At 43.8% G+C, this 17,416-nt stretch overlaps 1 protein-coding gene across 1 annotated transcript in view; it reads left to right on the top strand.

Moving 5' to 3' along the window:
* Positions 1 to 17,172, top strand: part of LOC147747130 (cytochrome P450 4B1-like) — a 156,693-nt gene extending 139,521 nt beyond the window's left edge. Inside the window, exon 12 of the mRNA XM_086952388.1 lies at positions 14,937 to 17,172. Within this exon, the coding sequence (XP_086808514.1) occupies positions 14,937 to 15,105 (169 nt within the window). The 3' untranslated portion in view covers positions 15,106 to 17,172. The remainder of the gene's footprint in view (positions 1 to 14,936) is intronic.
* Positions 17,173 to 17,416: the final 244 nt, after the last annotated feature.

Below are 17,416 nucleotides of genomic sequence, written 5' to 3' on the forward strand. Positions count from 1 at the left end.
CCCCCCTTTTCAGACTCGTAAGTAGTAGTCTGCCTTCTTCATCTGTGTGTGTTTTTTCTAGGGTCAGGTTGGCCTTCCTGCTTACTATTGTGACTACTCCACGCTTCTTGTGCTTGGCTGGTGAGCAGAATACTCCCCCTATCCACCTCGCTTTCAGGTCTGAGGCCTCTTCTTGTGAGAGCTTGGTTTCTTGTAATACATAGACGTCCCCTTTCAGTTTTGCCAGATATTCGCGCGTCTTCTTGCGTTTGACTGGGTGGTTGAGGCCCTTGACATTTAGGGACACTAACTTGAGGTTTGTGGCTGGCCTGGCTTGTGTTGATGTGCTCATGGTGGTTTCTTGGTGTCGCCGCCTGTCTGTGGGTCATTTAGGTTACTTGCTGTGGGCACCATTGGTCTGCGCTTCTCGCTCAGAGATGCCCCCCCTGGGCTTTGGCTTAGTAAGAGTAGGGATTTAGATATAGTAAAGACAAAGAAAAAGTAGTGCATGCTTCTGTACTGTGGTGTTCGCTCACGATCTCCCATTCTTCCCCCCTCCCTTCCGTCCCCCCCCCTTCCCTCCCCCCGCTTTTTGAACTGTGAGCGTGTGACAGCAAGAGTCCTCCCTCTCTCCCTCCCCCCAAATCTGTATCTATGCTGAAAGGAATAAGAAAGCCCTTGTCACACTGTGTCTTTGCATAGAATTTCCCGCCTTAGCTCGATAGTGTCTTGAAAAAAGGATATGGTTGCACTGCTGCGCCTTCCGTGCCGCTGCATGTGTTTGTGAGGTAGCTTGTTGTGTCCTTCTTCCTCTCCTCCAATCGCTTGGGATAGGTCTGGTCGGGTCATCACGCTTGTGTTTGTCTGGAAAAGATTGAGGTAGACAGAGGTTGCGTGCTGCAGTTGTGCTAGCGCTGCTCTGGGATTGTAATAAGTGTTCTTTATCTTCTCTCTTCCGAGTTGAGGTAGGTGTGTCATCAATGCTAAAAACAGTGCTCGCCGGCCTTGGGCAGAAGTGTTCCAGTGTCGATTTAGGTAGGCTTTAATCCTCTCCGCCTTCTGCAGCATCTGACGAGGCCCTTCTCTTTGCTCCCGGGCTCTGTGCCTCCATGTTCTCTGGTTCTGGCCCTCTTAGGTATCTCTTTAGTTCGTTGGGGTCGTCGAATAAGAGGGTGCTGTTCCTGTCAGTTATTTTCATCCTGGACGGCCCAGCGAAGATGAAGGTGATATTGTTTCTTCACATTTTTTCCCGTAGGGCTAGGAACCCTTTCCTGGTTTCTACTGTGAGTTTAGAGTAATCTTGCGTGATTGTTATCTTTTGGCCGTTAATGGTCAGCGGTTGGCCCTTTCTGGCGATTGCAAAGATTGCATCTGTTTGGTTGCCACACAGTGGTTTGCAAATGATTGGCCTTGGGCTGTTGCTGTTTTGGGGCTTCCTTGCTGGGTTCCTGTACGCTTTCTCTATTTCGAAGGGCCTGTCGAATTTCAGACCCGTGAGTTTAGGTAGTAGGTTTTCCAGCATGGCTGCGCATGATCCTGGGGAATCCTCTTCTCCTTCTGGCACTCCCAGTAGCCTTATGTTCCCTTTTCTGCTCTTATCATCGTGCTCTACCTGGATTCTCTCCAGGGTGTTTGTTTTCCTTATTACAATGCCCAGGTCCTTGTGAGTCACTCTTGTGAGGTCTTCAAGGTCACCGACTCTTTTCTCTGCTGCATCTATTCTGCCGTCCGCCCTGCTTTGCGCTGCTCTTATGGCTATTAGTTCCATCTGGATGTTGTCGACTGTCTTTTTTGTAGCTTTTGCCAGGTCATTACCCTCGGTAATTTTCTTTAGGAGTGTGTCTAGCGTAGTTGCCTCACTACTTTGGCCATTCTTGAGCTTGCCTGGGGATTCTGGGTATTCGTTCCTGCTCTTTTTCGGATCATTGGCGATCTTTTTATCGTCCTTACCCGCCATTGTTTCAAAACCTCTTGTGATCTGGTGCGTTGGGTGCCTGCCTGCTTTTTGCTGTCTGTCGGGGTTTTCCTTCGGGATTCTGGCCGCCTTTGTGGTCGTGCTGTTCTGTGCCAGTGGATCTCCTTCCCGAAATCGACTTGGCCCCCTGACTGTTCTGGTTCTGGTCTTCGTCTCCGCCAGTTCCTTGGAGTGCCTCCCCTTGGCTTAGTGGCTTATTGGTACTCCTTTGTTATGGCTGCTTGCCTTGAGCTGCGTGCTTCTTTCACTTAGCTGCAGGGGTCCGGTTGCGCTTCTTGTGTTGCTTTGTGCACTGCGTACCTGCTTATGTGCAGGGTTGGTGGACTTGTCCCTGTTGCGCTTGGTGCCTTTGTTGGTTTCACTTTCTTCTGCGCTATTTTACTCGGTGATTTGTGCTTCGTGATTCGTGCTTCTCTGTTCACGCCTGGGTGTGGTGCTGTTTGTCCCGAGGGAAGCTTGGTTCGCCCCAGGGGTTACGCTGTGCATTAGGGCCTCTTACCGTGTACTCGCCGTTGGGAGCGTTTTCCGCTTTGCTCGCACTCACCCCAAGATGGCCACCTTGTACTGAGTGCCTAGTTGCTCTCGGGCCCTTCCCAATATGGTCGCCGCTTTTTTTCTGGTCCGCGAGGGATTCCCCTTGACCTTGCCTCCCAGGTTAGCTCGTGTTGAGGCTCTCCGTTGCTGCTAGTGGCGTGTTTACTCTGGTTGCCGCTCTGTGCCCCCTCTTAGCAAAAGGTGTAGGCTTTGTTCGGCCCGGCTCGCAGGTTCGTGTTCCCACCTAAAGATGGCCGCCGCCACCGCACCGATCTGCCTCTTGTCGCTCCAAAGTGCTCCCCCCTTCACGTCGCTTACTCTTGGTTCGCCTTATTTGTGTTGCCTCGGTGGCACGCTTTGCCGCTGGCAGCTTCCTCTGACTGTCCCGCTTGCTGCTTGGCTGCTCCGCCAAGCGTTAGTATCTGCTTGCCCGTGTTCCTGGCTTGGTAAAATGGTCGCCTCACAATGGCGCACAGCCTACTTGCTTTCGGTTTCGTTTCGGTTTCGGTCACCGCTGCCGAGTGCGTCTTGTCGCTTTCACCGCTTGTCTCGCCACGCTCCTCTCTACTTCTTCTTACAGCAGGGTTCCGGTGGGTCGCGCTAGCGGTGCTTTCCCCTGGTTGATTGCTGGTCCCTCGGTTATGCCTTACTTGTTGCCGCCATCTTGGAATCTCCCCCGATTCCTTTGCTCGTCTATTTCTTTGCTCGTATCTCCTTTCCTGTTTCTTCTTGGGTGTGACTGGCTGCTGCTGCGTGTGCCCTCCACCTTCGCACACCTTCTCCTGTGTGACCTTCCTTGCTCCGGGCTTCTACGCCACTATGCTCGCCGGTAGTTCGACTTGGGGGCCGGGAGCTCTGGACGTAGGTGCGCTTCCTCCTCGCCATCCAAGCCACGCCCCAAGAATTTACACTTTCTACTGCTTAAAAGCCTAGAGCACGGGGGCGCGTCCAAGATGGTGGCTGAGTCATCTGCATCTCTCGGAGCTCCAACGGCCACTTTTAAAGAAGGATGGAATCTGCAGTGAGTGGGAGCTCCAGCGTTGCATTTGGTGCCCCTGCTTCATATGGCATCTACCCTCACAGTTTAGGGTGATTGGAAGCCACTGGGCAACTGACGAATCCCAGAGTCCAGCAGAGGCGGTGTGACTGGACCGGAGGCAGCGGACATGGCATGCAGTGGCCCACCTGTAGGACTGTTATGGTAGGACCACTCCCCCACATGTTTAGGGGTATTCTATGAACGTGGGAGTTAAACAAGGGCAAAAGAAAAGTTGGTGATCACCATCCGCTCCTGCGATGTTGTCCAACTTTTGTAGCGGCTTGAGTAACCGGACATGTTCCCTGCGACTATCAACTTCGGAGGGCGTATTCAAAGGTTTCTTCCTGGATGGTACACCAGGAATCAGAGGCAGCAGCTGCTAGGCCCGGGACATCAAAGTAGCCCGCGAACCAGGTTGGAAAGTAGGCATTTCTGGAAGGGACTGGGCATCTTCGAGATTGCGAACCATATGAACCTCGTCCTGCCAAACAAATTGAATGTAGAAGGGTGATCCCATTTACATCTGAAGTTGTTCTGAAGAAGAAAGTCCGGCAGCAGTCAAAGGGCCTTCTTCTGATGTAGAGTAAGCGCAGAGCAGTCTTGATATAGCCACAACCTATGGCCCTCAAAGGCAATGACCATCTTGATACATGCCACAGTCATAATGGCCTCCTTCTGGCGGTAGTAGTGCAGGCAAGTGAGTATGTCCTGAGGTTAACCCGATGCAGTGGTTGGGTCACCAGATTGGTGGGTGCGATCAAGAACAATCTCCTGGTCCCTGACCCACATGACTGAAGAGACAGACAACAAAATCCTTGAGGTTACCTGAAACTGCCTGCAGTGGTATGCCCTTAAAGCGAACATTCGAGTGCATGGGACCTTTTTTCAAGGTCTTCAAGTTGATAGCGTAGCTCCAGATTATGACCCCATAGGTCCAGTAGTTCACGAAGATGGATGTTCAACTATTCCTAGCGAGCGTCCTGTCCTTGTTCTAAAGAGTTCATCCTCGGGCCCATATCCTCCACATCATGCTGCATGTCCATAATTTCTGTGGCTATGTTCTGTTTGAGTCGCAAAAAAGAATAAGGGAACCCAACTCTCCAAAGGAACCTGGGTGGGTAAATTATTGTCAGAAACAGTGGTTCCTGTGGAATAATAGAATCAATATAGATAATAAGGTGTACGATCGCAATGGAAGTGTTAAAAGGATGTCAGAGGGCCAAAGCACCACATACACATATGGTTTTAGTTTGATACAACCATATTTTATATTTTACAAACAAAATACTATATACAATGAAAAAGAAAAATGTGCGTAGTATCCCCAGTGAGAAACAGCAACTTAAAATTTTGGAGACATAATTGTGTAAGTATTTTCCAAGGTATTCACAAAAGTTGACCATTTAGCAACTCAATACATAATATACCGCAGCTATATACAATAATACGCAATGTTAATGGTTCGCTTTCTTTTGTTGTCGACGACGTTTTGACCCTATACATGATCTAGGGTCTCATCAAGACCTATGAATTTAGGGACATCTAGGAAACAAATAAAATAAATAAGCATATGGCCCATGTACCGGCACAAATGCGACCAATTGGATAAAAGGTCATAAAATCAAAAAGTACCTGACGGGTAGAATGCTCAGCCGCGTGAGGTGTACATGCCAACAGTGGGTGAAGGAGGAAAAGGAAAACGAGATACTCACAAGGACACCCAGCCGGGTACTGATTATGTGAGAAGAAAACCAAAGAGAAGAATATTAGGTATAGGGACGGCAGCAAGATGGTAGAGGTTCTGTAAGGGCTATCTGTACTAATAATAATACATAATACGGAAACCTTACCCCAAGTGAGAGTGAAGGCTGGCTTCGATCCCCAAAGCAGGGAGTGTCATTACCCATGGGACTAGGCAGGGCTGTTCCCTATCGCCCCTGCTCTTCGCTCTGTATATGGAGCCCTTTTTAGAATGAATCGGTGGCAACCCCCAAATTACGGGCATCCGAATGGGAGGCAGAGAACATAAAATTGTGCCCTGGTTTCCAAAGATTCATAGGCCAGCACAAGTCTGTATCTCCCCTGTGGTGCGAGCTGCTGTTGGGACTTGGGATAGAGTACAATTGAAACATGCCTGTCTACTCCCCTGTCCCCACAAACACCAATAAAAGGCAATCCAGATTTCCCTCCAACTATAAAGAGGCCTGCATTCTCAGCCTGGCAGGAGACTAACTGCATGCAAGTAGGAGATCTTTTCGATATAGATGGCCTTATGGACTTCCCCACGCTTCAATCAGCTTTTGGTCTCCCCGATACGGCGCTCTGGCAATACATGGCAATCTGTCATTGGGTGATGCAGCCTTGGCTTTGTCCAATGATATCCGGGTGCTCCCACCAATTGAGAAGTGGCTTCTCACTCGATCTTCCGACAAGAAGATCCTATCCCACACATACAATTGTCTTCTGACTCCTCAAACTCCTTTGAAATTTGCTATGCGAGCCAGATAAGAGGGGGAGTGTGGGCGGACTTTCATTGATAAGGAGTGGAATGACATTTTGCACTGTGCTTGAGACTCGGCTTTCAACATCACTGAATATTGCCCACTACTGGTATTTTACCCCAGCAAGGATCGCAGTGTGGGATTTGAGCAATGATGGACATTGTTGGCGCCAAGCTGGCTGGCCCCCTTACACACCTTTTATGGCAGTGGAATCCTTCTGGGGAGGGGTACTGGAGGTAGTGAATACTATATTCAATAATGATATCCCTAGATTTCCAAGCTATATACTTCTGGGTCTTCCCAATCCAATACCATATGCACTGAAATTGTTTAGAGGCTTAGCGATTGCCCTGATACTGGGAGTTGCTAAACAGATTATTCTCTCTAAATGGGGTACGCAGATCATACTAACACACCTAGATTGACTACACAAAGTTTGGGAGCTATTGGAAATGGAGAGTCGTCACACATAACCTGCCCCTATTTGACAAAATGTGGCAACCATGCATTCAATACCTCCCGGAGGAATACCTCGATTTGTCCTGTCCGCACTATTTGCAAATTCTCCGATTAACCTCAACAACCGACCCTTCCACTTAACTGTTGCCTGTGTGCCAGCTACTTCACTCATCTCTGTTGGTAAGTGTCCTAAATGGTATTGTCCCTTTTTCTATACCTAGAACTCTTGTTCTTCCTTCCTATGATGCATATATGCCTTACAGTTAAGTGTAACACCACCGGCCAGTGGATGTAGGTGGGCGGATATTGTATCTCACACCTTTTCAATTAATAATAATAAAAAGACCTAAAAGCCTATAGTGCCACTTTGGGACTTCTGGTCGACTTGACCGGGACAATGTCAAAGTTTGAGGGCGGCCGCGATGGAGCCCTAGTCGGATATGCTCAGTGGGTGCCTTGGTCACTTAGAAATGTTTCTGGACCTCTTTTTTCTTCCCACGTGTGGCAAGGCACTTCGTCAGGGTGGATTTGGTGCAGGTTCTCTGGCTTGAGTTTCTGCGAGGCCCCGGTCAAATCATGGAAGTCTAGAGCTTCGGAGCTTTCAGCGGAAGGAACCTGAAATCCGGGTTGCGGTTGAGGGTGGCCGGCTTGACTCTCGACTTCAGGGCAGTCACATTATCGAGCTTTTTCACAAAAGTTCTCAAACCTTCTCCAAAGTCCTGGAAGTCCTTCCAAAAGGCCTCCTTGTAGGTTCAAAGTGTTCAAAACACCAATCCAAAGGTCTGGAATCTCCTAGATGGTCTCTGGAATGTCTGGACTACAATCCCCACAATGCATCTGCCCAAATCCTTAAAAGACTACTGGACTCACTCCAGACGGGGTACTCTTGGTGGAGGTGGTACATGTGGGCTCTCTTAAACTGTAGCTTGCAGGGAGTCCACTCCTTAATCCTGAATGAAGATGAAGTCCTTAGGACTGTAGTACCAGATGGCGCAGTCACAGTCACTCAGAGTGCAATCCTTTGTCGGCAGATCCAGATTTCAGCAGGTCAGTCCTTCTTCTCCTTGTAGTTTCAGGCATGAGGTCTGGGAGGGTATGCAGCTCTCACATATTTATTCAGTGTTCTGGGCCGACAAGCATGGGGGTCCAATAAGATGCTCGGTGCCACCCAAAAGCATGGCAACTTCCTCCAAAGTGTGCTATCATCTTGTACCACAAAGCGCTGCAATTCCAAAATCCAGAGGAGTGAGCTGGCTAAACCCACCCACAGCGTGGCTTATTTTAATTAGCTCCCCTCCTCCAGACCTCTTCAAATTCCTGTCCCAAGCCTGCCATCTGGCTGGGGCACAGGATGTGGGGGTAAGTAGGTGTGGCCTTTCTTTACTGTCCTTCTTTCTTTGAAGCCCATGTTTTATTACCCATCTCCGTGCCTGGCCTGGTCTAAGCCACTGCAGAACTCCCACCATCAGAGGACCTCTGCTCCGGCCAGACCAGGCCACATATCACCTAATCAAAGCAGCTTGACTAAGCCTGTTAGAGCTGACCAGTTAGGGAAAACTTGTAGAAGGATGGATTTTGGCTCACAGAAAAGAACGTCTTATAACTTATTTTCTGTACTAGTTATGACAACTTCAACAGTGGTGAGTTGTTGAATTCATCAATACTAATCTTTTAAGTCCTTGAATGACATAAACATTGCAATGTTAGCCTCTGAAGCCGAGTACTTACAATGGGGAAAAATGAAATGGGCAGTTTTTCCCTCACCAGTGCATATAAAACATCTTTTATAAGGTGCCTGCTTATATTTACATGACCTCCTACCCCTCGGCCACCTAGGGGAGAACTTGGAATGCCTAATATGTAAATATAAGGTAGATTATCACTTTTAAAGTGCCTATAACTCCAAGTCAAATGTGCATACAATTTACTTTTAGACAGTCTGCAAAGCAAGGCTACCTTTAGAATGACTGCAGGCATACAACAGTGCACGCATGCAAATGTAGGAAATCTGCTGGGCCTTATCAGATACTTGGGACTTATAGTTTGAACCGCTGGACCTATTATGTACTAGGGAGATATAGGGTCTGTCAGTGCTAATTGTATTTAGACCAACTAACCATGACTAAACTACCCGACAAGGCAGGGCTGCCTTTGGACGTGACAGTGGGCTGACAGCAGCACACACATGCAAGTGCAGGAAATCTGCTGGGCCTCTAAACTTCCATGCCCTATTATATGTTAGGGACTTATAGGTAGTTTGAAACCCCTAGCCCTACTATCTACTGGGGACTTACAGGGGTCTGTCATGGCCAATGCAATTATACCCAAGAACCATATTCTTTTAACACAGAGCTAAGGCCCTGGGTCTCGTTAGCAGAGACGAGGGCACAGTCAGCATCCGAAAACCAATGTCTAGTGGTAAAAATGGGGGCAAAAAAATGGGTGAACACTGCAAAATGGTCCTGATTTTTTCACACTAACCATGTCACATATAGTAAAGGGGCCAAATATATCAAGAAGGCAACATTCTCCGGCTTCCAGAATGGGTGAAATATTGCTGTTTGTAATGCAGCTGCCTCTTTGCTCCAACGTGATCTAAATCCCAAATGAAAGTCATCAACTTGTTTATTCTCAGCAATGAGTTGTTTTATCTGCAATGCAACACAGTTTTCCAAGGCTTTAGGTAGGAAGGGAAGCAAAGTGGTGTAGGGTGTCTGGCTCTGAACTACCCTTTTCTACAAAGGGGTAATCTGCCCTAATTTTCAGACAAACCATGAAATCTTCTTGTCAAAGAGAGGTGCCAATCAGTTTGGTCAGGTAGGGTGTTATGGTGGTTTAGATGTCTTTAACAGTACCCAGAATAAAATTGGTGAAATGTGAGGCAGGTTTGTATCAGATTGATTTGAGAGCTCTCTTTAAATTATGTCCTTATGTGTAAAGATTTGCAACAAAGAAAGTTTTGAATTAGGTATGTTGTTGGGGGTGAGAAATCGAGTTCGACCTGTCATACTTAGTCATCAAAGAAGTAAGACAATGTCTTGATGTTCTCTCTTTTTTTTAATTTTTTATCAAACAAGACAGTAAGAAAACATTGGTACATTTGATTCTTCGACTTTAGATAAAATTTCCATACAGTATACCAGAGACAAACCAAGCATATTCATTAATAATAACGAATACTTCGATAAACCAATCTTTAAGTGCTAGAGCAAAATGGTGTCAGGAAAGTGATCAATCCAATACGTCAAGATTCCTGTTATATTGTATGCAGACAAAGCAAATTAGCTCAATGAAGGTATCGTTACTCTTCTTTAAGGTGCCGGAGCGGAAACATAGATGGTTAAACAATATAACAACCACTAATGAAAAGTTGATAAGAAATAACGAAATTGCTATATAATTTATCAAAAACAAAGTGTAATGAGCTGCAATTTGAAACTATATAAATGCCATAGCAATATTAAAGTGCAAGTGCAAGAACGTGCAAAATTAGCAAAATACAAGGAAGGCTAGATAGAACATTCAAATTTCTATTATAGTTCCTAAAGCCCTATTAGTTTAAAATACAAAAACATCCATATAATAATGATATGATTCTGAAGTGACAGTGCAAAAATATACATCGGTAATATTATAAGGTTCTTAAAATGCTGGTATAATAAAATACAAAACCCACCAATTAAAGCAGCAAATTTAAGTTATTATTCAATTATTAAAGTGCTGCTGCAGTAAAGTACAAAATGACAGGATAAAGTGCAAAAAGTGCAGTAGCAGCAAGAATAGTGCAATAGTAAACTATCAATTTCCTTTTATAGATTCCAGCTTCTCTAAATATTTCCAATTCCTTTCAAATCTTTTGATCGCACCCACCAATTAAAGCAGCAGAGGTATTATTCAATTATTAAAGTGCTGCTGCAGTAAAGTGCAAAGTAACAGGGTAAAGTGCATGAAGTGCAGTAGCAGCAAGAATAGAGCATTAGTAAACCTTCAATTTTCTTTTATAGATTCCAACGTCTCTAAATATTTCCAATTCCTATCAAATCTTTTGATCGCATCCACCCTGCCTGCATAAGCTCTCTCAAAATTGCATGTTCTTTTCATTTTATTGACCCATTTTATTTGACATGGGATTACCTCGGATTTCCAATTTTGTAAAATCATAGACCTTGCTACAATAGTAGAAATAAAAATAAATGCTTCTTCAGAGTTATTAAACCTATTCCTGTCTTTACAAATGCCAAAAAGGGCCACTTCTGCTTCAGGTAGCAGTGTTTTCCCAATTGCCAATTCCATGTCAGTGAAAATCCCCTTCCAAAAAGATTCTAGCTTAGGACAGGAGAAAAAAATATGATGCCAGCCACCCTGACCATTGGTTTTGCATCTAAAGCATTTATTTTCATATTCAGGGAATATTCTATGCAAGGCCTCCGGGGTATAATACGCCATCCAGCGGGAGAGAATGGACATTCGTTTATAATTAGCTGCCCGAAGTGTTTTGTTTCCTAGTTGACTTACTACTTCCCAGTCTTTCTCTGTCAAAACGCACTGTGTTCTCAATATTGTTTTTAATATTGGTAGATATTAGATGGTTTGTGGTCAGTTTCACTTCTTCAGGTGGCCTTTAGAAGCACTACTTGAAGTTCCAAATAACGTGGCTTCTTATTCTTGAAGTTTAATGTTATACCTTCTGCAAGTCAAGATCATCAATACTCCCAAAATGACCTCATGGTACTAATTACTGAGCTACTTCATTTCTAGCTGCTTGGTCATGACTGGTCAGTTAAATGAAATGTTTCTTTGACGTTTTGATGTATTTATACTCCCTGGCCCATATCTTGTGTTTTTCTAGTTGACCAATGACCTTGGTTTTGGAGGAGGGGAGAAATTAACAAGGAAGTAGTCTTATCAATTAACCTGTATCAGAGAGGAGGTCTGAAGAACCTATTCTTTACAGTCAAAGGTCACAGATGGAGCAAACAGAGTTACTCAAGGTCATTGTTCAGCTCCAAGAGGGAAATGTGGGATATAGACACGTCACCAAAGTTGATTATTTTCTGCCATGAGTTCATATTTAGGTCAAGAATTAGATCTTTTCACCAATATCTATGTGGAGAATTGTGGCTCAATGATTGGAGCGACAGACCCTCATGCAGAGGTCTAGCCTGGGACCAGGGTTCAATTCTCTGCCTCGGCGGGTCTTGGGCTCAAAAAATCCACGGACCTGATAATTCTCGCCTCGGTGCCTATTCCAATCATGGAGTCCCACTCTGCAACTCTGGGCAATAGCTTGCTTAATCTCCACAATGGCCCCCACAATGCTAAGGATGCCTGGCCTCCACCTTGGTGGTGCCCAGGAGTGGACGCCTCACAGGGAAAGCCAGAATGGGTTCGACAGCGGTATTCGTACAAGCGCCTTGAGACCCTTGCGGGTGAGTAGTGCGCTATACAAGTATCAATTTACATTTACATTTACATTTAATATCTAGTAAGTTGATTAATCTATAATTCTTTGGGGCACAGACATCTCCTTTCTTGTGTATCGGCCTTATCATGGCTACCTTCCAATTTTTTGGGATCGTCCCAGATTCTAAGATTACTAAAAACATAAGCGAGAAGAATTCTGCCCACCAGGACAACTTTGATTTTATTATCAGTGCTGGTAAATTATCCGGACCTGCTGCTCTTGTTAACTTCAAGATCTTTATCGTGTTAATCATGTTTACTACTGAGAAGTCTGGTTTTAGAAATTCTACTAGGCCACTCTAGTCCCGTGAATCCTCCTCTTCAATTTCTCTCCCTGGGGTATACAGTTTCAGCAGATATTCCTCCCATGCTTCCTCTACCACCACACAGTTCATTAACCCCTTGCGTGCGGCGGGAATTCCCCGCCCATGCTGACTCCGCCTTGCGCGGGCGGAGTCATGACGGAACGGTTCCGTCATCAGCACAGCTCACCCGTAGCTGATGACGGAACCGCTCCGTCATCAGCATGCAAGGGGTTAAGGCAACTGAAGGTTCTGTTGCTGATTGAATCAGCTTCCAGAACTGATGTACGTTCTTTGATTCGATTGCCTCCAGCAATTTTCCCCAGCAGCTTTCCTTATGGGCCCTTTTTGTGCTGCAAATGAAATATAGCTAGTTTCTTATCTATGATTTTCACTTCAATGGATTTGCATTGGAAAGCGTCAAATTGTTAAAACAATTATCTCTATGGATAATCATCACACCTCCTCATATTTTTGCCCTCTCATTCAAGGTAAGTAATTGACTGGGCAGCAGGTCTAATACTGGTTGGGTTGTATCTGCTATTTTAATCTGGTGTCCAACCACTGATATGCAGTTTTTCAAATGGAGTTTAAGAAGGGGTGAACAGTGTTAGCAGAGGGTGATGATGTATTATTCTTGTATTTTTTTTACTATGTCCTGAGGAGACCCTATGTAGATTTTGGGGTTGAAAAGGTGACAATCCCCCCAATTGGTTGTCATTGATGAATAACAGATAAAGGTACTGTTGATCCACTCGAACTACGTTTACCTTTTGTTCCATCAACTTATACAACCATTGGGATTTGTACGTCTTATATATACATTGGGATTTGTACGTCTTATATATATTATATGTTGTAAACATGATCACTATGTGAGCACTGCGCCGTCTGCCCGTTATTCACACGTCCCACTCTGTATTATATTGTACTGCACATGAACTAATTCAATATACCTGTGACAGAACTCAGATTGTTTTTCTAGTACAATTCAGTTGGAATACATTTTCATTACCAATTTGTTTGGTACTCCTCAAACGTAAAGACGAGGTTTCCCTATCCAAATGAGTCCTATGTGACATTGTTTTTGGATAATACACTTTGACCTCTTGTCTCATGGTCGTGTAGGGTTGTCCTTGTTCAGTATATATAATGTGGCTACAACATGCGCAACCTTCTCTGTCCTGTAGGTTTGAACATGGACCTTTTAAACTGCAACTGATAACATGGGCAGCTTGATTATAGATTAACAATGCGAGATAAGCACATGGCCTCGGCTGCTGATCTCAAATTTAAAGGGATTGCTATAACCTAAAGCACATGGTTTGATCCTAACCAGGCCAGCATACACAAATATATAATCCAGTTCTGGGAATAGAATAGGATTTCAGAAGCTCTGAAGAAGTTCTTTGTGAATGAGATGCGACAAAACAAAATGGATGCAGGCGAAACAAAACGGATGTAGGTGAAACAAAACGGTTGCAGTTCAGAGTCTTTCACCGACTTGAAATATACAAAACATGTTTTTTGGAAGGCCCATGTTGTGTAAATACTTCAGTGGTGCAAAATACTTGGAGCAAATAGATTTTGTCCCAGTTCATGTGGCACAAAATATTTACACAATATGAAGGCAACGAATTGGGAAACTACAATTAAAAAAGCACTGGCAAAGCCAATGGGCTGGGATTTCTATGCTAGTGCATGTAACGAAAGATGTGTTTGTGTAAGCATTAGTAACGAGGAGCCAACAAAGGAAGAGGCATGGAGATGTATTTGGTTCCTGATGCGTTACAAAGCGTGTACTTCACTAGAGCTGGAAGGATACACTGAACAGCCAATAGCAATAGGTGTGAAAGAAATACACCTCTGGACTGAGCTGATCAAGAAAAGTAGTGAATGAAAGGAGCTCACCCAAAGACCACTATATTAATATTGGAAACAAAAGGTCTTCTTATACAGCTGTGCTGCCAAGACCAGCCAGAAAAATATAAGACACCTATTTCCTAATGATATCATTACACATATGAAGTTGTTTTTTTAAACATAAACCTGGTTCTACAACATGGGCTAATTTTTTTAAGGCGGCCGAAAAGAGTAAAGCAAATTAATTTTGCCTTGCAAATTTTGATCGTTTTGTCCAATTAAACTTCTGGAGAACTCCTTGCAAGAAAACAGATTTATTTTCTGTAAAAGAAGTGAAAACCCGACTTGGGGTACTTCGCTTATTCTACTGGAAATAAAGGCTGCTAAATTGTAATATGCAGAGGTTTACTCCCGTGAGTACAACTCTGTAATGTTTGCACAGTTTTGAATACTTCACAGTTTCTTCAACACCCTAATGAATCGTGGAATGGAAATCTCCTAGTTTATTACAGTATTAGCCTTTTTTGAAAAAACTTTGAAGAAAATTCTTTTACACTATCTTTCTTGTTAATGTAACTTGATTTTCAGCAAATGTATTCAGATTTTTCCCTTTTGCAATAAGAGCAAGCTTTAATATCAATAGAAAAATACATGTCTGTCATTATTTTTACAATCGCGTAAAACTTAACTATGGAACATATCCAGTTTGCTTCTTCCAGCGCTTTTCATGCAGTGTAAAATATGTCCTTAAACTTATCATTTCATCGCTGTGATTGTCTATCTCTGTATTGAACAAATGGCACCTTCTGAATTTTCTCTAGGAACTGCATCGGACAAAACTTCGCCATGAACGAGATGAAAGTGGCCATCGCGCTGACCCTGCTCCGCTTCAAACTTTCTCCAGATGAAAGTAGACCTCCCATCAAAGTCCCTCAGCTCATCCTCCGCTCCAAGAATGGGATTCACCTGAAGCTGGAGAAAGTGCACTAACAGGGACTCTAAAAATCTCACATGATCTTCAGACATGAGTTCTGTGCATAAGGAAGTTGTGACAGCCTCACCAGGAAGGCTGTCAAAAACACTAGCCTGATTCTTTTCAAGTTTCTGTGCGTTTGCGATGCTTAAAGAAGGTCCCCAATTTAGGGGTCTGGAAAGTGGATGGGGCCAATTCACAAAAGCATTTATGAGTATGGGAAGTAATACTAGAGGAATATTCTTTTACATATGTTTGACATGCCTTTGGCCCTGAAACGTCCAGCTCCTATTGCTAAAAGTACACCAGGGCAGAGTCCCTTCTATTTGTACTGATTGTAGATGAATATCCCCTGAATATTCCCATTTTAGTGCCTCTTTGGATGTTTGCAACCTTTTCACAAAGGCATGCACTACATGATAACTACTTTACATACTACAAAATGACTTTGTAGGCCTTGATAACACTATGTAGCTGGGGTGCTGGTTGTGGTGTTTGTGCAAAATAGAAGACTGCACATTTCTAGCCTAACATATCTAACTAACTAAGCCACCACTGTGGTCAATGAAGCACTCTGTGCTCTACGTTTTAAACTGGACTTGAAGGTTGAGTGTTCAATCTCTTCTGTAATACAGAGCGTGATATCAATCAAGGAAGCAGAGTTTGTAGCATGCCATCACATTGTAGTTGCACTCAAAGTACCACTGAAGGATACAGACATACCTGGCCACCTGTATACTGATGACACTCAACTTTAGGTAGGGTTTGGGTGTACGAACCATGGAGGTGGAGAGACTATAGCCCCTCTGCCAGATTTCAGAGTGGGAGAGACATTTGAGTAATATCCCCCCAATATTCTGTAGTGGAAACTGAAGAGTAACAATGGCAGGGAGAATGCCTCTTTGAAGCCATGCCTTACATCTCCTAAGACTCCTTGAAGAGCTGAAACCTGGGGTGCAAACTTTGTGGGGGCTCTCTGAACTTTTTGTTTGGTTCATTATTCAATTATTATCATTGAGATGTTCATCATCTCCTGCCAGCAAAGTAAAGTAAAGGAGAAGATGCTATATTATGTAATGTAACTGCTAGCTTTCCTGGATTGCGAAAGAAGTATGGTTTTAGGGGAGGCTCAACACTTCAATGACTGCATTTAAATGATAAGCAAGAAAAGAAGAGGTATCAAAGCCACCATAGAGTTTGATCCTTTGGTTACAGCCAATCAATGAGACACTTGCGAAGAGCAGCATGAATGCAGCCACCTATGCTCTGTCGTAGTGTTTGCTCTTTAATGTCTGTTCAAACATTCCAAAGAGATAGAGAACACCATATTACTACTCGCATGCATATCAATGGGGCTGATTCACAGAACTAACTTAAGACAAAATCCTAAACTTACTACTTTTGGTATTCACAGAAGTTAGGATTTTGTCTTAAGACAGACTTAAGACAGACTTAAGACAGAATCCTTACTTAAGTCTGTCTTAAGTCTGTCTTAAGACAAAATCCTAACTTCGTGAATACCAAAAGTAGTAAGTTTAGGATTTTGTCTTAAGTTAGTTCTGTGAATCGGGCCCTATGTGTATAGTCTCAGTTTGAGTTAGGGTGGAATAGGTGTATTTGTTTAACCCCCATACACTAACCCTAACTGCACAACACTATTTGAAGAACTACACTCAGAGCACTGGCCTTTAGCATTAAATAGATGAGAGAATGAAGTAACACTAAGGTTTCTTAACTGCACAATATGCACTTCTGGACTCAAATCCCATCTTCCCTACTTGACCAAATGTGTTCTCTATGACCATTCGCTTTACTTCACCATGAATCAATTTCCTTAGACATCGAGTTTTAGAGTACATTAAAGTAATTCAGAACAGGACCGGCACACCACAGAAACCTCACCTATATATGGTTAATACAAAATAATGTTGTTCGAGCTTAATAACAACATAGGCTACATAAATAGAGAACATGACAAACTGGCACACTTTGGCTAACTTGTGGCAATGTTTCCAGGGTATAGAGGTATTCTTGAATGTTTTATTATCACTCTCAATAAATGACACCCAATTCAGTGACATAAATGTATGTATTTATTTGACACACTGAAAAACGTTCTTTTTAGGATCACTCATACCATATTTGTTGCCTGGTTTACATTTTATTTTTTGTATTTTATTATTGAACATTTTATTAGCCCTAGATGTAAATCATACAGGGCATATGAGTACATACATATTGAATCATAACGGACAATGTATAATCTTGTACATCCAAAAATACTTAAGGAAAAGAAAAAATAGAGAGAAGGGAAGGAAAGGGACAACA

This window comes from Lissotriton vulgaris, chromosome 1_1 (assembly GCF_964263255.1).
Source record: "Lissotriton vulgaris chromosome 1_1, aLisVul1.2, whole genome shotgun sequence".
Classification (NCBI taxonomy): domain Eukaryota; kingdom Metazoa; phylum Chordata; class Amphibia; order Caudata; family Salamandridae; genus Lissotriton; species Lissotriton vulgaris.